At 39.2% G+C, this 22,186-nt stretch overlaps 1 protein-coding gene across 1 annotated transcript in view; it reads left to right on the plus strand.

Moving 5' to 3' along the window:
- Positions 1 to 22,186, plus strand: part of LOC118799056 (cadherin-7-like) — a 231,750-nt gene that overhangs the window by 143,656 nt on the left and 65,908 nt on the right. The window contains exons 5-6 of the mRNA XM_036558750.1: positions 10,079 to 10,266; positions 15,077 to 15,330. Coding sequence (XP_036414643.1) covers positions 10,079 to 10,266; positions 15,077 to 15,330 — 442 coding nt within the window. The remainder of the gene's footprint in view (positions 1 to 10,078; positions 10,267 to 15,076; positions 15,331 to 22,186) is intronic.

Consider the following 22,186-nt stretch of genomic DNA (forward strand, 5'->3'; position numbering starts at 1 on the left):
TATAAAGTGTAATCCAGTGTAATTCATTTTTATAAATGTTCATAATCATGTTTATAATGCCATATGAAGGCATTACAACATGTTATAAATGTGTTTATAGATGCTTACAAACGTGACATTCATAGAAAGTGTTACCGAAAACAATTCTATATGGAACCATGAACACTCATGAACTATGAACCCTTTGCGTAATCAGTATTTCTCTGCATGGTGAAATGGTTCTTCAGATTGATGGAGAATGTGTTGTATATGGTTCTATACAGAACCTTTTTGAAAAGGGTTTTATATAGCACCTAAAAAGGGTCTTACACTGTTACAAGCTTGATATCCTATATAGCAGAATCCTTTTTGGTGCTATACAGAACCCTTTTCAAAAAGGTTCTATATAGAACCATATACTACACATTCCCCATCAGTCTGAAGAACCATTTCACCATGCAAAGAACCATTTAATCATGCAAAGGGTTTCTTGAGTGTTTATGGTTCTATATAGAACTATTTTCTTTACCCTTAAATAACCATCTTTTAGAAGTGTAGTCTTAGACAGTTTAATAACCTTCTAATATAAAATTCTCCTAATGAGTAATATTCGATAAATTGCTTGAGATGTTTTCACTTGTCAAGAAATCATTTTTGCTGCACTTACTTGGTAACTAGCCTTCTTTCAACACCTGAGGCTGCTGTCAAACTCTAACGCTAAGCTGACAACATCAAATAAGCTTCTAAAAGTCCCATAATGAGAAATCTTAGATATGTAACATCCATATTTAAACTAACTCATTTAAATCTACTCTTAAGACTTTTAAGTTTCTTTCCATTTCGTCTGCTTGGTGACTTGCCTGTAGGACGTTTTAGCCTTTTTAGCCTTGAATCTGAAGCCGCTGTCAAAATGTTAATGCTGGGTTTGGTCAGGTTCAGAAAGCTCCCCAGGCTCCTCACGTCTCTATGCTCAGCCTCTTTGGAAAAAATACTACAGGGAGTCATTAGAACCTGAGTAATGTGATCCATCAACTTCTTATTGAAACAAAAACATGTAGATATAGTTTAAACAGTGTATAATATCTGTATAACATCCACACACAAACTCACAGTGAGTGATGTTGGACAGAAGCATCTACACTTACAGCACTTTCACTTGCTAAGGAGTCATTTTTGCTGGGTTACTTGCTTGTAGGACTTTAACCTTCTTTTAGCATCTAAGATTCCAGACTTGGGCTGTCAAACAATTTTCAAACTTCCTCATAACGAGAAATATAAGAATTATTACAAACAGATTGTACATTTAAGATGCTTTCAGCCAGTGTGTCCCAGTTCAGAGGCTGCATCCTTTGAAGGCTGCGTAGAGTCGCGAAGGCTGAACTGAAATGAGTCGGTCTGCTCTACGGCGGATTTCCTGTTTGCGCCACAGCACCGCTGTTCCCGCCCTCACCGCTGCATCACGAAATGCCGCTACAGTCAAGTTCTTTTAAAGTTCTTTAAAGACGGAACCAGAAACTTTTTTTTTTTCATTTATTAGAGCTGGAGATGCTTCTCTCTGCCGGCTCTTCGCTCCCTAAAACAAAACGAAACGTTAGCGTATGTTTTTCTTCAGACCACATTGGCTTTTTTAACATTTGTATCTTCAGCTATTCGACTATTTAAACCCAATACTTACATTTAAAGTGTCTCCTCAGCTGCCGTTCGCTCCTCTGCTGACGCCACCATGTTCTCGAATCCTCGCCACCACACAGTGAACCTCAGGATATGTTGGCTGGTGAAGGATCCACTGAGTGGGTCCTTCATTGCCATGGAAAAGAAGGACACATTTCTCGGCTGCATATGAAAGAGGCTTCGAAATGGGACAGTCTAGTTGCGCTGCTGTAACGCAATCGGCCTTCAAATGCAGCCTCTGAAGGATGCAGCCCTGAATTGGGACACAGCTAGCACACACATTAACTGCAGATTGTTCTGTGCTTGCCGAGATATAAAATCATAGATCTGTAAATATAAGATTAATAATCTTGTTTTCAAAGTTATTTACTAGTTAGTTTTCTTTAAATTCATCATATTTTCTTAAACTGAGCATTAATTAGTCTTTTATACCTCAATTAGTCAGGAAATCTTATTTAACTAGTAAATTACTGGTGAAACAAGTTACATTAGACAGAGTACCAGTCAGTACCGTCGCTTAGACAGAGTACCAGTCAGTACCGTCGCTCTTTCACTAAAACAACCTGTTTCAAGATTCAGTGACACAAACTCAAGTTCAGTTGCCCGATTTAAGACTCACGCCTCAGGCATATGACACATAAGACGTCTGCTCTGAGATTAAGGACTAGTTTTAAATTAAATATGGGTTTAGTCCTGTTTCAACATCAGACAGCTTGTTTCAGTGACAGCAGAATCTTCCTGCTTACTTGTTGTTCAGATGCATCTCTGCTCAGCTCTGCTGTCTTTCATTTCTCCTCTTCATTTTCAGTTTATGTTTTTATTTTGAGCTGTACTATATTTCTCTCCTGTAACAGCACTTTATCATCCTAATTTAATTTTTAATTTGACTTTTAACTTAATGACTCATTTCTTCTCTTTTAAAACGTATTGTTTTATTCTTGTTTTATTTTCCATTATCCCTTACTTTATGTTACTTTTTCAATTTTAATTGGGACTATCTTTGTACTTTCTAACATGTAAAGCATTTTAAATGACCGCATTTTAAATGACTGCAGTGTCCGCAGCATTGCCTAAACTGTCGTAACTGCTGTGAGAGCCGTCTACATGTCACATCCCAAGTGGCTGGCAGAACACAATGGTGGGCTTGCTCCACTAGTATTCAGTCATTTTCTTCTTCATCACCTTCATTTTTTCACTGTGCTAAAAGTAAGACTGCAAAAAATTCAAATTCAGAGTTATTCACTATTATTCAGTGTATTTTACTTATTACTGAGCTGTATCGAGTCTGATCTCAAGTCATTTGATCTAAAAAGCAGCATTTTCTGCTTATTTCAAACTTTTGAACTCAGAGCTACATGTTTCTAGACTGGAACTTATTTTAAGTTTTCTAGTTGAGTAAAATGATTTTGCTGCATGGACAGATTATTTCACTAGTATGAAGTCATCTTCTCCCCAAAATTCAGTATTTATTTCCTGTATTTTAGCTTTTTTGCCATGTCTAAGATACCTTTGTCACGCACCTTTAACATGATTTCACTTTTTCTGCATCTGCTTGGTTACTTACTTATAGCACCTTTGACTTCTTTTAGCCTCGCGTCTGCAGGCACCGTCAAAATGCTAACGCCAGGCTTGGACAGTTCCAGAAAGCTCCCCAGGCTGCTCACCTCTCCTTGCAAGTCAGCCTCTTCGACAAAAATGCTAGAGGGAGTCATAGAAACCTGGTAACTTGAGCCATCAACTTTTTTCTCCCTCCAATTCGTCTTGATCAGCCTATTTCATGGGTTGGCTAATAGGTTGCAGGCGAGGCTGTGGGATTGAAGGGGGGGGGGTGCCTTGCCTGATAATCCCTACTTGTCCATAATCTTTTTTTTTTTTTGCCACTGCCGAACAGGCTGTAAAGCTCGCCTCTGGACTTCGTATGAAGTCGAGTCAATTTCGCGGAGCTGGAGGTGAGTTTGAGCTGGACCGAGGGGCTGAGAGGGTCAGATTTGGCTGTATGGGCTTTTGACAGTGCTGAGTTAACCCTTTGCTTCTGTGATGGAGGCTGGCTGGCTGTGGCTGTTCTCCATCTGCGCGAGGGTGCCAGTCACAATCGATAGCGCATTACTGTGTGTCACGGAGAGAGAATAGAGTCGTGTGAAGTGAGGGAGGTTGTGCTGGAAGGGCAGCCCGGAGACAGGCAAAGCTTGCAGCGTGGGATAAAGAGCAAGAGAGCAGCAGGGATAGAGGGAAGTGTAGATGGAGAGGGTGGAAAAAGATGCAGGGCAGAGGGGCAAGAAAAGCAGGTGACAATGTCAAATGGATAGAAAAGATGAGAACTAGACAGAAATAAGAGATTAATGATGGTTACTGGTGGCCGTATTCCACCTTTTCTGAAGTCTGCTAATAACATTCATGATGTTATAATAAATTTCCTCCCTTCTGATTGGCTGACCCCTTTACATATGAAGTGGGACTGAAGGCTTAATGGCTGGTCATTATTTAATGTGCTCAAAGTTGTGACCAGGCCTGAGCGATAGAGTGATTTAACTGGATATCGATGATGATCGACAAGTAAGCTGATAACAGTGCTTCAAATACAACAATGTGTGTTTTGGGAAACCCAGAGAAACAATGTGCCTGTTATGATTTTACTGCTAAAACATTATTATCATAAACAGCGTTAATAATCATTTGTTATATGAGAAGTTTCAGTCAGGTTTTGGTTCGAACCATAGTACAGAGACAGCATTGGTTTGCGTTATGAATGACCTCAGGCTCAGCGCTGATAGACAAAATCCTTCTATTCTGGTTTTATTAGGTCTTAGTGTAGCTTTTGATACTGTTGACCACAAGATTTTAATCCAGTGTCTTGAATGCTGGGCCGGCATCTTGGGCACAGTTTTAGAATGGTTTAAATCATATTTAGGTAATAAGCAGTTCATGGTTTCAATAAGAAATCATTCATCAAAAAAAAATGACATTTCTTGTGGCGTCCCTCAAGGTTCAGTTTTAGGGCCTTTGCTTTTCTTTTTGTACATGCTACCTCTAGGTGATGTCATTAGGAAACTTCTTATGATTAAGACTCTGTAGACAGACTGACCAGCTGTGTGTCAGATATTTCTCAGCAGATGTTGCAAAATTTTCTACAATTAAATCACAAAAAAAAAAAAAAAAACAAATGCTGATCGTTGGTGCTAAAACTCAGAAAGCTGCTTTATGAGAAACTTGGTTCTTTATCTTCATCTACCAAACCTGCAGTAGAAACCTGGGTGTGATCTTAGACTCTGAGCGCTGTTTAATCTGCATGTAAACACAGTCAGTAAAGCAGCTTTTTATCATGTGAGAAAATTTTCAGCAAAAAAGTTCAGCCTTTTCTCTCTCAGAGCGACGCAGAAAAACTTGTTCATGCAATTGTTACAGCAGAGTTGATCACTGTAATGATCTTCTTACTGGACTTCCTAAGAAAACAGTACATCCTTTACAACTCAGACAACCTGCGGCAGCATCCTAACAAAAACAACACAGAGAGATCAGATCAGTCCCGCTTTAAAAGAGCTGCACTGCCTGTACCGTTCAGGATGCATTTTAAAGCTCTGCTACTAGTTTTTAAGGCTCTTATGATCTCAGATCTGCAGATACTGACCTTCTGCATTCTGTGTCATTTTCTTATATGATTCTAAATAATACTTAAGAAATGAATCATTTCTTGCATTACTGTTAAGCTTTATCTCCTGTCTGTAAAGCACTTTGAGCTGCCCCGGCATGAAAAGTGCTAGATAAATAAAACTTCTTATTATTAATTATTATTTAAGGTAGAATAAATTTCGCATTGATTCTGCTTAGGTTTCCCAGAGTGCAAAACACTGTCTGGAGATTTAAGGTAGAGTAAATTTAGGCTTAAATTTTAAGCATCGCAATGGCTCAGATTAGTTGTAAAATTATGAAAGTATGATATTTCATGGTTTCCCGCAGGCATCTTTAGCTTTTTTGATGTGTAAACATGGCCATGGCTTTAAATCTCACTCATTTACTCAAACATTGCAGTTTGACGTTTCTCCAACAGCATGCAAGTTGTTTTTGTGTGCATCATTTCAAGAGATGAAACAGCCATGAACTCACACCAGCAGGAGCTCACGAATCAATGTGTTTTCAGGAAATAAACAAAAATGTCATGTAACTAATTTTCAGTACCTTAAGTACCTTAACATTGTATGTACATTTAATTACGAATGGACCAGAAGCAACTGGGAAAAAATGATAAAATTACTTGGAAAATCATCTGTTTACAATAATTTACATTAAAAGTAAAGTTACCATCTTGGAGATACAATGTTTTGTTCTGACAGCAGCAATAAGATACAAATAATGCAGAAAGTCGGTCTGAGCTGCAGTGGACCATGGGCGCATATAGCGTGTGTGTTTGCTGAGTTTCAAAATGTGCCATTCATTGCCCCGTCCACACATAGCCTGCTCTGAAGTCCTATGCAATATCTAAAAAATCATATTAAAAAATCAGGATTATGAATTACATGGTGACCCCACCAATCCCACTGTCATGTGCTGTAATTGATAATCCAGACTATTAAGCAAGAATATATTTTTAGATATCATGCAGGCCTTCAAAACGGGCTCCTTTCTGGATTGTGTGGTCTGGGAAGTTATAAAAAGAACATTTTGAAAAGAATGTATTTATTATGTTTACAGAACAGGCAGGAATAAAGCTGTAAAATTCAGCTCTCCAGGATTCGACTCCTAAAGACTTCAGTGTCTGAACCAGATAATCAGATGCAAGGTTCCCGTGTGTGTAGTTAGCACAGAAGTGAAGAACAGATGAGTTTGTGGGGGGAAAAAACCAAAAGGGAAGGTGAGAGTAACAGACAAAGAAGGCAGAAGAGCTCGGGCAGGGAGAGAAAGTGTGAAGAGAGGTGTAAAAGCAATCTCTGGGCCTGGTCGCCGCTGTTCCATGGCAAATTAGAAAGCCATTAGAGGCATTAGACGCGGCGCACAATGAGAGCGGAGTGAGAGAAATGAGCAGCAGGCAGAGATCCCGGCTCTGCCGCTCGGTTGACAGCTCGGTGATGATCTCTCTCACTCAGAGCGCCCTGCCAATCATTACAGCGTCGTGAGCTTTTAGGCGCTCTAATTAAAGCCTTCTTAAAACAACTGCAGAATTCCAGATGCAGCTATTTAAACATAAAACCCTGTTTTTTTTCTAGAGCTCTGCTGGTGAAATTGGGTGTTCTAATGGCTTGTAATGGGATTCTAATGATTATATTCTAATGGATTCTCATAGGGATTCTAATGATGGATTGTGGCGGTGGAGGGAGCTGTGATAGTGAGGCTGTGCTGGAAATTAAGCGTATGAAACCTGCGGGTTCTGACAGCCCCTACAACGGCACAGAGTAGAACACCTAATATTGCTGTACTATTACCTGTAAAGGTGCGATTAGGCAACATGTGAAGTGTGAAGCGAAGAGTAAAACCCCCTTATTTGTGATAAAATCACTGTAATGCGCGACCTCAAGTGGCTTATTTCTTTCATCAAATGGCAGACAACATAAAATATGCTAAAATGCACCATATTTGATAAATAATTTATCTTTCATAATAATTATAGATATAAATAATTATTCCGCCAAGAGAGGGAGTTCCTTCAGAGCATGCCGTTGTTGCCAAGCAACCATAGACTGCTCAGAGAGGACAAGAACATTGTCACCTGTCACTGTCTACTGCAGCCATTTCATGAACTTCTTAACTTGTTATCATGTGATAATGAACATACTGTAATAAAGCACTTTTTAGTTCTATAACCTGCGCTTTATATTTAGCTTTTATTCAACAAATCACCCCTGCAATCACCCATTAGCGCTTCTATGCGTTTTCCAGTCTTCTTTAGCACCAAGCTAGTGTTTTTGTGTGCCCCTCTTCCCACACTGGGGCTCAGTCTCAAATCTCTCCCTGCTCCCTACTTAGTGCACTACATAGGAATTACAGTACTGGCTTCTGGTAAACATGGCCATGGCTTTAAATCTCACTCATTTACTCGAACATTGCAGTTTGACGTTTCTCCAACAGCATGCAAGTTGCTTTTGTGTGCATCATTTCAAGAGATGAAACAGGATGAACTCACACCAGCAGGAGCTCACGAATCAATGTGCTTGCAGGAAATGAACAAAAATGTCATGTAACTAATTTTCTTCTATTCAATATTTGATTTTTACTACACTTGATGTGCATTAAATTAGTTCAGGTTTTATGCAAAACCCATATATTACTGTTGTTGGAACAAAACCTCATTATCTCCTTTTTTGTCATTTTTTTCAGTTTTTGACACAATTAACATTAACATTGTGTGTAGGTTTAATTATGAATGTGATTTTGCACAAGCAGTGCAAAATATAACTGAAAAATGAACATTCAGTATTCTGACACATCAACGCCGGACAAATAGTGCACTGTTTGGGAATTTCATGGAATTTTATAACTTACATATGAAGCGGGGAGCTGTTTGAGATTCAGTCTGGGTTTAATGCTGCTTAACTCCTTAAACTCCCAGGCTTATTACATACTAAGGCTTATTATTCAGTAACTACAGGGACTTTAGTGCAAACAGACTCAGCTATTCTTAGATTATAGAAGTGTGTAGTAAAACCTTAGACCCACTGGGCAGGCCCTGGCCATTGAAGGGGTTAAGGCAGATCTGACTAAAACATAAACATTTGAAACCTGTAAGACATTCAAGTGATGCATTCTTTACTTTTTATTGTAGTGTTACAGTGAATCCTATAGAAATTGCCTGTGATATTAATGGATGAGTTCTTTAGCCTTTTAGCCAGATTTCAGCCTCGTTCTAGCTAAGAAAATAAATTTTCAGCCCCTCAGTTTGAACAGAACTAGGTTCTTCCTTCTTCTGTACACTCGGTGGTCCGTGTGGGCAGCATTACAGTCAAAGATTATTCCATTAACAGCTCTAGGGATTTTGTAACTTGGCATATTAATTCAGTTGAGGTGGTCATAGATGTGAATATATAGAGCATTTAATACCAGCTCCAAATGGCTTCGGCTTCAGTAGATTACAGTGCCAGAACTAGTGGACTAATGAACACTGAATTAAACTGAAGTCTATATGTGTACCTACACTTCTGCCTATTTCCCTTTTGTGTTTTAAGGCATGAAAAGACAAAATCGTGGCAAAAAATGAAAAAATTGTGCTTTGAATTTACATTATTAAAATATGTATAATGGTTACACATGAATAAAAGTGCCAAAACAAGCAAACGTCATTGTGTTGATGTAACACATTTTCAACACAATACAATTACAAACCATTTTTTTTCAGTGTGCAAAACAAGACAAACCATAACACTTTATAGTATCAAGATCATTATCAGTATCTATTAGCTGTTTCTACATAATTGACTAATCATGAAGTAATGAGGCATTTAAAGTTGTTCATTATTAATTAATTAATATGAACATTATTTTGTATGACTTATAAATCATTACTTGATTGTGGCTTACAAATGACTTGGAATTGGAATGTTATTGAGGTCATTTATGGACTAATATCTCTTATTCTGGCCTATCGGAGTGTTTTTTTTTAGATTATTCGTGGATTACTATCTTCTAGGTTCAAAAAGTTTGTAAATGACTTATGGGGATTTAGTGATGTTTATATAAACTGAATTACTTTCAATTATTTAAATTACAGGCTGGAAAAAAATGCACATAGTTTACATATAATGTATCCATCATTTGTAAAAGCGTTCTTTTTACTGGTATCTACAAAATCTTGATTTAGTGACCAAAATTACTATTGTGATTTTTTTTTTTTTCTTTTCTATGTTCACAATGTTCACATAATATATTTACTAACAGTGGACAATGTACATTTCTGATTTGTTTGTGATTAACTGATTGTAAAGTAATAAAAAGTTAGATGTATTTTAGCACATGTAGACAGTTTTAAACTAATTATGATTAAATTCCTAGTTAGTACATGCCTTGTTACTTATGAAGTGGAAGCTCATTACTTTATTGTAAAAATAACAGCTTATGAGTCTGTTATGAAGTGACATGAATATTTTATTTAATGACGAATTATTCTGAATATCTGAGTAGTTCATGATTAGTTAATCATGTAAGTAACAGTTAATAAATATCCCTATCATTAACTATCGTTATTATGAATTGTTGCCGGTTCTCTTCTTACAAACAGGAAAGTTTAGACTCTGTGTGTCTGACAGGACTTAAGCTGTGTGTGTCAGTGAGTTCCTAGCCTGTCCTTCTGTTACTGCTGAAGAGAACTGCAGCCTCTAAAGGGTTAAACAGTGACCTGCTGTTTATTCCTTACATCTCTCTCTCATCAAGCTGCAGTGCTGAGGAAACACAAACAAACCAGTGAAGACTCATCTTAACGCCTAATGTGTGGCTGCCTGTGTTCCAGAGCTGTATCAGTACTCCGTGCTGGAGTCTGTGCCTGTGGCATCTGTGGTGGCCAGACTGAAGGCAGCAGATGCAGATATTGGATCCAACGCTGAGATGGACTACCGCATAGTGGACGGAGACGGCCCCGGCATGTTCAACATCACCACGGACGAGGAGACGCAGGAGGGAGTCATCATTCTGCAGAGGGTGAGATAACACACCTTTATTACACCTTTATTACACTAGAAAAAAACAATACGTATATATACTTTTTTTTTTGTTATTATTATTTAGTTTATTTTTTTTTTCCAGCATGCTGTGTGTCACTCTTTACCTTTATTACAACTTCCATGAAAGTATTAAGTGCTGTTTATCTAATGGGGTAGTTTTGGTGTCTACCAGGTCTTCCAGGTGGTTGTTAGGATGTTAGGAGTCTCAAATCTTTCTCTAACCCTTCTATTTTCACTTATTTTCCTTCTATCTAAACCCCAAGTGAATGTCTTTTCTGAGTTGTTTAGTTAACGGCCAATTTGACTGAAAATTAAATATATTTTCTACTTTTGCACAGGTCTGTATATAAATACCTCACTGCTGACCGGCTTCTCCGTACAGTACACCATTCAAACAGCACTCATCAACCTGAGTGATCTAAACAGCTGCAGGCTGAGTTAGTAAATATGTGAAAGTGCATGTTTTGTCACAAAAACAATGAGCTCAAATTGGGCTGTTCATGCAGCTCAGTTTCAGGACGTGGGAGTGAATGGTGTGTTGTAAAACTTTGTACATGCCACGTCAAACCTTAATTAATAATAACAAAAGCAATGCAATAAACAGTGTAAAGTATGGCTGCCAAGCAACATACGGTCCAAGATTATCCATAAACATCACAGTGATTAATAACTTGGTGCATGAATTCAGGTGATGTGAGCAGTGACCTCATGCCTGGCTCAGCCAATCAGACTTTAGAGCCTGAGTCTGTTTTATAAAGGTAGTGTAGATTTGTAGGGTAGAGTGTAGAATTGTGCAGCACTCTTTTCACAATTACTAAAGTCTCCGAACACTCTTCACTGAAATGTCAAAATAAAGCATTATAATAAAGACACATGAACCCAAAAGCCTTGCTAAGTATTGGAAAACAGGGTTGATTGGCACTACACTGCAAAAACTGGTATCTTGTTAAGTGACATAATCTTAAATCTAGTTAACATAGCTTACATTTTAATTTTAAGATTGTTGTGGGAATATTGTAAGATTATTCTTCTTATTTCTAGACATTCTGTACTTCTTTTAGGCCATTTTATGAAGCAAAAGCCTGTCACTATATTGGCAGATAATTTTGCTTGTTTCAAGCTTATTACCTACATCATAGAGATAATTATGTCTCATGAAATCACTTAAAACATGTTAAAATGTCTAGACTCTCTTATCTACAATAAGCAGGATCTTGTTCAGTTATGAAGGCAAATCTATACCAGCACACTCTGATATAGATACACGTGATATAGTCATGTAGACCTGATCCTGACCTCGCTGATCTTTTGCATTTTTTATTTTTAAAGTGTGTGTGTGTGTGTGTGTGTGCGTGTGTGTGTGTGTGTGGCATGTGCTTGTTCCATTCTGCAAGAACCAGATAACCTGTCACACACAAACCACTTTCAACGGACTCTTTCCATTTATAATATACTAACATCTATCTCAGCATGCACTCTCTGAAAAAAGGTACTGAACCACCACTGGGCTGGAACCCTCAAGGCTCCGTCTTCAGAACCTTCAGTTATGGAACATAATGGTACCATATTTCACTGAAATTTTTAAAGATTTAAGTGAATTGAAGTGAATAAGTGAAGTGAAGATTTAAGACTTAAAACCACTGTAAACATTTACACTGTTTGTACCTCGATGAATGAAAAACGTACAGAACCTTTATTTCTAACAGTGTAGAGAATAACATAATAAGATAATCTCACCTGCAAACATACCACTGCAGTCTAATCATTATGATGTGATTGAATTATTGATCACAGTGGTGTGACTCCATGTACGGTCACTACGCTAATGTTATTAACATTATCAACACCATCCGCATCCATCTGCAAAAAATTATATATTAGCAAATGAAAATGTCTTAAATGTAGTTAATATATCTGATATTTCTCAATATGAGTCAGTAGTAAGAATATTATAAAATTATTTAACTTATTTCTAGACATTTTTACATGTTTTGAGCAATTTTATCCAGAGAATGTGTCCAATTCCATCTGCAGATCACCTTACTCGTTTGAAGAAGTGAAGATAATTGTGGTTATTTTAAGAAAAACAATGATTAAAACAAGTAAAATGATCTGCTGATGTAATAAAAGACACTTTTATCAGGTAAAATTACTTAAAACAAGTAAAGATGTCCAGAACTAAGTCATTAAATATTGTAAGTTAATCTTTCATAATGAGAAATATTAGATATATGAACTACATTTAAGATGTTTTCACTTGCTAATATCTAATTTTTTGCGGTGTGTATTTAAGCAGGATGTTGGTTCTGTATTGTCCTGCTGTCTTTTTCTCGCTGAACGTTCTTCAAATGAAAAATACAGAAGAGAGCAGTGTTGTATGTGATCGCAGTGGAGAAAGAACATGATTGGATTCTGATGCTGTGGAGGAGAAAACATCTCCCTCTGTGTAACAGGCATTTTCAAGGTGAACGTTGCTGCTCTGCAAGAATGAAAGATGAAAGAAAGTGACCACATTTTGGATGATGAAACACAGGTGTGTAATGATAAATTAATAAGTAATTATGAAATATAAACCTGTGAATGGAGAAACACACACCCAGATAAATAGTACTGAGTTAGAGCCCATGTTGAATCCAGTGTTACAGTCAAAACTGTGCAAAACTGTGTAAACACTGAATATAAACACGAGCCGAATGACTCAGTTCAGCTGCTGTTACTGCCAGCTTTAGTGTAATCAGGCGACTGTGTTCACTGTAAATACGATCAGCAGCAGACAGATATTCACTGAAGAAAGAGACTCAGGAACACAGTTCAGTCCTCTGGGGTGGCTTACTGTGATTATATAGATCAGTATTTGTGTCGACTGTTTTAATCACAGCTCAAAGTCCACATTTTACATGGAAAACACCAGCTTAGTATTAAAAAACTGGAAATCTTTCATGGAGCATGACGCAGCATCCTGATTTAACACCATGGACAAGCTTCAGCACTCCTGTACTAAAACACACTAATAAGAGTGTTACACTGTGGAGAAACAACACACAAGTTATTGATTATCTGTTATATTTATCAGTCCAAAAATTCAATATCCATTCCCTATTATGATTTTTATTAATTTTAACATTATTTATCAGGTATCAAAAATGATACGGATAAAGTTTAAGATAAAACATTATCTTTATGAAAGTTATGCTTTCAAGTGCACTTTGTCTGTCATTTATACTGTTATTGTTTTTATTATTATAAATATTACACATTATAATATGCAAGACAGAGTATGGTATGAACACAAGTTTACAGTATGTTTATATCACAATATTTTCCATCATGAATAACAATATAATAACACAATACACAAAAAGTCACTACTACTACTACTACTACTACTACTACTACTAATAATAATAATAATAATAATAATAATAATCATCATCATCATCATCATCATTATAAATGTGGAAATTCCATATTATTATTATTATTATTATTATTTTTATTATTGTTGTTTTAAAATGTAAAAAAATATATTTTATTTAGATTTTTAAATAGCTTTAGGCCACAACAAGGTCTAAATTATTGATTATCTTTGTTGGTCCAGAAATTCCATATCGCTGCAGCACTAAGGCTGCTTTCTAAAAGGAATTTAAGGAATTTCTTTCACTGCTGTCGTCTGAGACACAGTGTTGTAGCTCTAAAGAACATGAAGGTTAAGTTAATGTATGAATACGATCAAAAATGCCTCATATAAATATTTCCTCCTGAAGAGCCTTGTGTTTTGAAAGAGCCGTTAAGACTCGAGAAGCGTACGAAGCGGCCGCAGGTGCTGCAGTGCTGAAAGTTTGGAGGCTGCCTACGCTTCACCTGCTGAAGACGTCCTTTAAGGTTCGCTGGAGATTAAAGTCGTCGCTGATAACAGGCGTAGGTGTTTGTCCAAGGTCTCTGATCTCCAGCACCTGGTGCAAACTCACATCCACCACAGCTCAGCGCGCCTGAACTTCCTGCCGTATGTTCCGAGAAACGACTTTGAAAAAGCATCAAACGAACTTTACTGTAAGTGGGCAGCAGCTCTTCTGCTCGGACAATAAACTGTTGCAAACAGCCAAAATGTAAATGTTATGTAAGCGTTCCCCCGGGAGCGCCGGCGAGCGTGCAGGAAACATCTGTTTTTGGATCTGATCTGGAGAAAAATTACATTATTGGATTTTTACATGAATTAGGAAAGAAACGCCAGAACATCGATATACAATTGAGGAGCTCCAGCAGGTCAGATAAGCCAGGTTATTTCTCAAATGCCTCCGATTCGTTAAGCTTTTCATTCTGCCTTTCTTATTCTTCTATTTTTCATTTTTCAAATAATCAATAGCTTTGCCCTCGCGCTCCTCAGTGAAGTCGATAGAAAAACTTCCAAATGTGAGATGTATTAGAGAATGGCTGGGGGCTGCTGGGTCGCTGGAGGTTATTGAACTTTATTGGACTCTCTGCTTCTTGTTTACAGGATGACAAAGAAAGCGAGAGAAGGAGCGAAAGAGAGAAAGAAAAAAGGAAAAGAGAGACGGCGATTACCTTCTGAAAAGTAGAGGAGATATTATGATACAGTCTGCACTGCACTGAGCTGTGTTGTGGAGTGAGAACTTAGCTGGAGACGTTCGAGGCTCTATTTTGCAGCATGTTTAAGGACAGAAATCCTTTTTTTCTCATTTTTCCAGAGGTTTTCTGTGCAAAGTTGACTTTTGGCCCCTTCTCTCGTATCCCTTCTCCTAACCTCTGTCCCTCTCTCTGATCCACAGCCTCTAGACTACGAGACGAAAAGCACTTTCTCTCTGAGGATCGAGGCCACTAATCGGAATATTGACCCCCAGTTCCTGACCTTCGGGCCCTTCAGTGACATGACGGTCATAAAGGTCAATGTAGAAGATGTGAACGAGCCGCCGGTCTTCACCACTCCGGTCATTAAGATGACGGTGTCTGAAGCTGCCAGGGTGGGCACCACCATCGGCACGGTCTTAGCTCACGACCCCGATTCCGCCAGCAGCACAATCAGGTACCAAAAAATAAATAATAATGTTTCTAGTGTTGATCAACCCTCTGTGTCTGAGGTCTCTCTCGATTTGTCCATCTCTTCTTAAACTCCCCTTTAAAGGCTCTTCATATAACATGATCCTCATATGTTTCATATCTAAATACTCCGTTATCTTCATCACTACTTTCCAAAACCGCTGCAGCAGCTTCAGCAGCTGTAAACTCTCTGCACGCCGTTTCACATGAGTCTCCGATGTGGACTGAATGAAGAATGAAGGGTTTCCGGCATGATGGTCAGTCCTTAGTGATTTCCTGAGTGTCCATTGGTCAGTTTCACACAGAATGTAGATGGACACACGAATCCACCAGTTCCACACAGTGAGAGGCAGATGACGTGTGTCTCAGCCCCTCTTCATAGGCTCATAACTCCGGATGTGAGTCTCGTATGATCTCGTGATAAGATGGAATGGAAAGGGCGACTCTACAGATTCAGGAAGTGTTTGAACTGGATTTCTGAGCTGGATCATCACAAAGATACAGACACAGATATAGAAACAGAGAGTTTGATGGATAGGCTAGTTTGTGAACCCCAGAGGGTTAAAGGCCACAAGCGGCTCCTGAAGTGCACTGCACAGAGAGCAAAGGTAAACAGCTCTCTCTTTTCATTCCTCCTTCATCCCCGTCTCCTCAGCCGATGGAGAAGTGATAGATTTCCCACAGAGAAATAAGTGAAATTCACTGAGGCAATCAGACTCAGAGAACAGAGGATTTGATGCACAGGCGAGTTCCTGGACCCCAGAGGGTTAAATATGTTCCAGTGAAAAGGAAATGAACTTTGTCTGGACTTTTCCTAATATTTAATTTCCAGTCCAAACAGCCATTAAGTACAAGATGTTCATTTTCCAACACTGGGAAGGAAGGAAATATATATTTAACAGAACATTTCCCATCAGCTAAATCTAATCGCAGCTGTGTGAGAGTCAGTGAGTCACTCTTTACCTTTACTTCCATTCTTTTCAGGAGACTCACTTTCAGTTTCTCAGAGAAATCTGCCTCCAAAGACACTCCTCCAAAGCTTTATGTGCTGTTTATCTGAGGGGGCAGTTATTCCACGGTTATTAGGAGTGTCATTTTCTTTGTGTCTTTTAATAATTTAGAACTCCAGTTTTGGAAACTCATATTTTTTCGTTGCTTCCTGTAATGCCTTTCCGAAAGACCCTGCATCATTCTACATATGAACGTTATTGAGAATTATAGTGATTTTTGATAATAAAGTAATCAGTGTTGCTGTGCACACTGCAAAAAATGGTGACTTGTCAAGTGAAATTATCTTAATTCTAGTCAGTATATCTAATATTTTTTATTTTGTGCACTATTTAGCTTTTTAGCCTGTTTTCAGTAAAGTACAATTCTCACTTTAGTGGCAGATAATTTGCTGGTTTCAAGCTCATTTCTTAAAACAAGCTAAATTATCTGCCAATATAGTGATATAATTTTACTTAATAAAATCACCTAAAACAAGTAAAAAATGTTTGGAAATAATCTTAAAATAAGCTCAAGAGGAGAAATATTGGATATATCAACTAGAGACTATTTTTTTGCAGTGTGGTCAGGACTGACTTTCTGGGCGTGAAAGACCGCAAGGTATTCTCTGCTGCTTCAATTCGTCACGTGGCAGCTGAGCAGGTGTCTGGTCCTTCTTTAATCCTCAGCCTTCCAGGCTGGAAAGCCCATGACTTTTACAGATGAAGTCGGTATTGAGTGAGAGATAAACTGCCCTTTTTAACAGAGTAGCTGCAGATTCCATGTACTTGTCCATCACCATACTGACCAATACAAGCTGTTATTATACAGGGCTGGTGTGCAGATGCAGATTAAGATTAGTCCTAGACTAATGATTATTTCTGAACTATTGGTGCAGTATATTTTAGTCCAAGACTAGGCTTAATCCATGTTGGGGAAACTGCTCCTTAGGGCACACCACCTAATGTAGTTATGTTCTAACTGAAGTTTTGGGGGAGGAGCATGGCTGAAACCCCTCCTTCTTCCAAGCTAACACCCTATAAATTCACATCCTCACCTTCTGTTCCCGTGACGAGGGGTTCATAATCCCCTCCGCCATCCCGTCTCCTCCCTGTTCCTCAGTCCTACATCAGTCCTACTACAGCTATGAGGGTCTGGTCTTCTAGGTAGAAGCTGGATGGAACTCCAGCCCAAGTTCTCAGAGTTCTCCCCCTCCCTCAATCAGTCTTCCCTCATACTACCACCACCATGTTGAAGGCATGGCCTGACCTCACAAAAATACTTTAAAACTGCTGTTCCTAGTCTGAGTTAAAGGAGAACTCCACTGATCTTTCAAAATATCTGCATAATTCAGTGGTTGATATTTAAACAAAGTCATTCAGAGGGGTTTGATGTGACTCTGTTTACTGATTACTGAGCAAAACTCAAAGACCATTCTTTCATTTATTTAATTTCCAGGCCTATTCATTTTTACTTCTTCACAAAAGCCTCCAGCACCAAGTATTGATAGTATTGGATTATGTTGTTAAGGATGCCCGTCTCCATGTTGGTAGGTGAGCTGTGGAGCTCGTCTCATCACCGTTACTGCAGATACAGTCCTGCAGGAGGACAAAACATCAACAACACGGACCAGAATGACCATAAAAACATGGACATATATGTGGACACTTTAGATGCATCTCCAGAGAACACTACGAGGAGAAGATCAGCTGATTGGTGGATCCGTATAACCTGAACATCTCCAGTCTGTTAGACTAATAAATGTAGCTACTGCAAAAGCTGTTCAATTATATACACAGTCGAGTTGCAATTGGCTTCTTATCTGAATTTTCTGTTCCACCTTAAGTGGTGCAGCAGTTACATTCAGGCACCTTAAACATCTGGTGAATACGAATCCAGCATCATATCACAGAAACATTTGTCGATCAACTTTACTTCAATAACTGCATTAATTTCCCTCAATAAAAGCTCCTTGATCAACAAATCCCTCAAGCTTCCTCTCGGAGGTGTTTAATGAGCAGCTAACGAAACACACAGCAGAGCAGCTGTTGATGTTGTTTTTAGTGTGTTAGTGTGCGCATTGGGACGCAGCAGAAGTAACTTCAATTTCAGCTGTCATTTGTTATCACTACAGCAGCCAATCAAATAAAATCAAGGCAATACGCTCAAATATGTCAGTGAAGATGCTTAACTGACATGTTTGAGTGTAGAACATTGCAAGCGGGAAACACGTCACTTTAAGGAAGAATGCTCTTTCATTGAACAATCAGCTGGGAAGCAGGCAGGTCACCTCTAGCCACATGTCTTCACTGTATGTTCAACTAACCCACACAGTAAAGAACAAGCAACACATCAGCACCTCATTAAGCTAACAACAACTTATTTACAAGAAATGTCTCTCTTACCTTAAGCACTGCATCTCCTGAGAGCCTCTGTGCATGGCCGCTTTGCATAGCCATGCGTCCTAACAGTGTTCTAATCATTAGCACCTGGTCAGGAGGACCTGATTTCAATTTAACACGTTGGAAGTAGTGATATGATGTAGGGGTTCATTTTTTTGTGTCACCTGTTGAACTATACACTATATTGCCAAAAGTATTTGCTCGTCTGCCTTCACACGCATATGAACTTGAGTGACATCCCATTCTTAATCCATAGGGTTTAATATGATGTTGGCTCACCCTTTGCAGCTATAACAGCTTCAACTCTTCTGGGAAGGCTTTCCACAAGTGTTAGGAGTGTTTACGGGAATTTTTGACCATTCTTCCAGAAGCGCATTTGTGAGGTCAGACACTGATGTTGGACGAGAGGGCCTGGCTCAGTCTCCGCCCTAATTCATCCCAAAGGTGTTCTATCAGGTTAAGGTCAGGACCAGTCAAGTTCTTCCACACCAAACTCGCTCATACATGTCTTTATGGACCTTGCTTTGTGCACTGGTGCGCAATCATGCTGGAACAGGAAGTGGCCATTACACTTGGCACAGTGCAGTCAGACAAGTACCGTTCTCCTGGCAACCGCCAAAACCAGACTCATCCATCAGATTGCCAGACGGAGAAGCGTGATTCATCACTCCAGAGAACACGTCTCCACTGCTCTAGAGTCCAGTGGCGGCGCTTTACACCACCGCATTCGACGCTTTGCATTGCGTTTGGTGATGTAAGGCTTGGATGCAGCTGCTCAGTCATGGAAACCCATTCCATGAAGCTCTCTACGCTGTTCTTCAGCTAATCTGAAGGCCACATGAAGTTTGGAGGTCTGTACCGACTGACTCTGCAGAAAGTTGGTGACCTCCGCACACTATGCGCCTCAGCATCCACTGACCCCACTCTGTCATTTTACGTGGCCGACCACTTCGTGGCTGAGTTGCTGTCGTTCCCAATCGCTTCCACTTTGTTATAACACCACTGACAGTTGACTGTGGAATATTTAGTAGTGAGGAAATTTCATGACTGGACTTGTTGCACAGGTGGCATCCTATCACGGTACCACGCTGGAATTCACTGAGCTACTGAGAGCGACACATTCTTTCACTAATGTCTGTAGAAGCAGTCTGCAGGCCTAGGTGCTTGGTTTTATACACCTGTGGCCATGGAATTGGTTGGAACGCCTGAATTCAATTATTTGGATGGGTGAGTGAATACTTTTGGCAATATAGTGTACCTTCATCTGTCCACATCTGTATGTCCAACTGTGTTGAAAAACTTTTCATGGGGTGTCCTTACATGACTGTATTTCTCACTGAAGCAGGAATATAATGGAAAATAGTCACTAGGTTGACTGATTACAGTAGGCCACAGGCCCCATGCAGCAGGAGGGTTCATCCCTGCTCAGCTCAGAGTTCTAGAAGCACCCCAGGGGGCCGGAACAGTATCATCTCCTTAACTGCGTTAGCCAGACAAATTCGGTTTGCAGAGACATGGTAAATCCACATAACTTGGCAGACGACATCACAGCTTATGACTCTGGCATTTATCTGGGCCAGATGGCATGTCTTCCTCTTGTCTTTTCTGCTACGGCGGCAGATCCTAAATGCTCCGCTGGCGTTGAGAAGGGCAGTCCCCCTGGAAGGCCAGCAGGAGCCATGGCATTCAGAAAGTACAGAACAAGCCTCAAAACTCGCAAAGTGTTCCTACCCTCCTCAGGGAGCTTCACCAATCATGGGCTAATTGAAGGAATATTGCACAGTGTTCCATCTTGGACAGTTACGATTGTCTGTGACTTTAATCTGAAAATCAAATTAGATGACCATTGTGGTTATAAATTGCCTTTTTTTTGCCTCTGCACTTTCTCATTTGCACAGAATAGAATTTACCACATTGAGCAGAAAGGCTTCAAACCCCTGAGAGTCCGAGTGCGCTGAGTAGAAGTCATGTGTGCTGAACTTGAGTGAACTTCAAGGCTCGTCTTACAACGTACAGGAGAGTAAATGAGGCTGGTTACTGAAGAAAGCCAAACATTATGTGTCGTGTGGAAAGGGGCAGGTGGCACAAAATCTGAAAATGATCCATAATTAGTAAAGAAGCAACTTGTTGATTGCAGTTTTAATTGGGCTTTGAATTGCGGGAGACGTTAGCGTCAGACTTGCTAATCAGGTGGATCATCTTAATGACTGCAGCATCTGCTGATAGATAAGGAGTGAATGAAAGGCTAGACATCAGCTCAGCACTGAATGGGTTTTTTAATGAGGAGCAAAACCTCCAGAGTGACACGTCCTCATTACCGCATGCACGTAAGCATGCAGGCGCACACGGCCACAAACACACATGCTATACTTCAATTAGTGCACAAGAAATGACAAAAATATATCACTGCATTTCTGTGGGGAAAATAGACTTTTACAGAAGATCACAGACTGTAGAAAAGAAACTGCTGAGAAAATTTCAAGGCAACATGATGCAGCAACCCAGCTAGCAGGAACGTTCCCTTAACTTTGGCTAATGTGACCTACAAGTTCTAATAAAGTTTAAAGAAAACCTTTTAATTGAATGTTCAAAGAACGTTTTAAGGATGTTTAGCATTTCAAATGATGTTCCTGTAAGGTTCCTATAATGTTGACTAAGACAGAACATTTTGAGAGCAACATTCAGAGGATGTTTTGAGGATGTTGTCAGGGCCACAGATTATGTTACATCGAACATTCTCAGAAGAACATTCTGGGAACAACAACAAGAAAAACACTTCCCACTTAAAACATTAATAGAAAATTCGTGTAACATTCTCAAAATGATTTTAGAACAAAAGTTTCTAGCTGAGAAGACCTTTGAGTTCGCTTAACAGCAGATTGTCATCCTTACTGAGGTTAACCTGTTTAACTTGGGTCTGTTTGTTTGTACAACCAGGAATGTGAGGATTACAACTAATCATAATAATAATAATAATAATAATAATAATACTGAAACATTCTGAACTTTATAATAATTTTACTCTAGTACAGACCAATGTGTGTTTGTGTGCACTGTGTGTAATGGTGGGCATGACAATCAGCTACTGTGATACAAAACGACAATCTGATTGGTTGCTGCTCAGCTCTTTTGCATAAAAGTTTGTCTAGAAGGAGAGATGTTAGTCAGATGTATACAGTGTGTAAACCCCCCTGGTATTCGGGGGTCCCATGGTATCTGTCTGCTATCTCTCTCTCCATAGCGGCGCTGAAGCTTCAATATCAGTAAATGTTTGTTTTATCAGTTGTTCTCCTGTAAAGTCTCTGTTCTAGTGCAGTTCTGCGCTCTTCCTCACATTAACTGAGATCTTCCTCGTCTCCTCTTCTGTAGAGTCTCTGTTCTAGTGCGGTTCTGCGCTCTTCCTCACATTAACTGAGATCTTCCTCGTCTCCTCTTCTGTAGAGTCTCTGTTCT

This window comes from Colossoma macropomum, unplaced genomic scaffold (assembly GCF_904425465.1).
Source record: "Colossoma macropomum unplaced genomic scaffold, Colossoma_macropomum, whole genome shotgun sequence".
Lineage (NCBI taxonomy): Eukaryota > Metazoa > Chordata > Actinopteri > Characiformes > Serrasalmidae > Colossoma > Colossoma macropomum.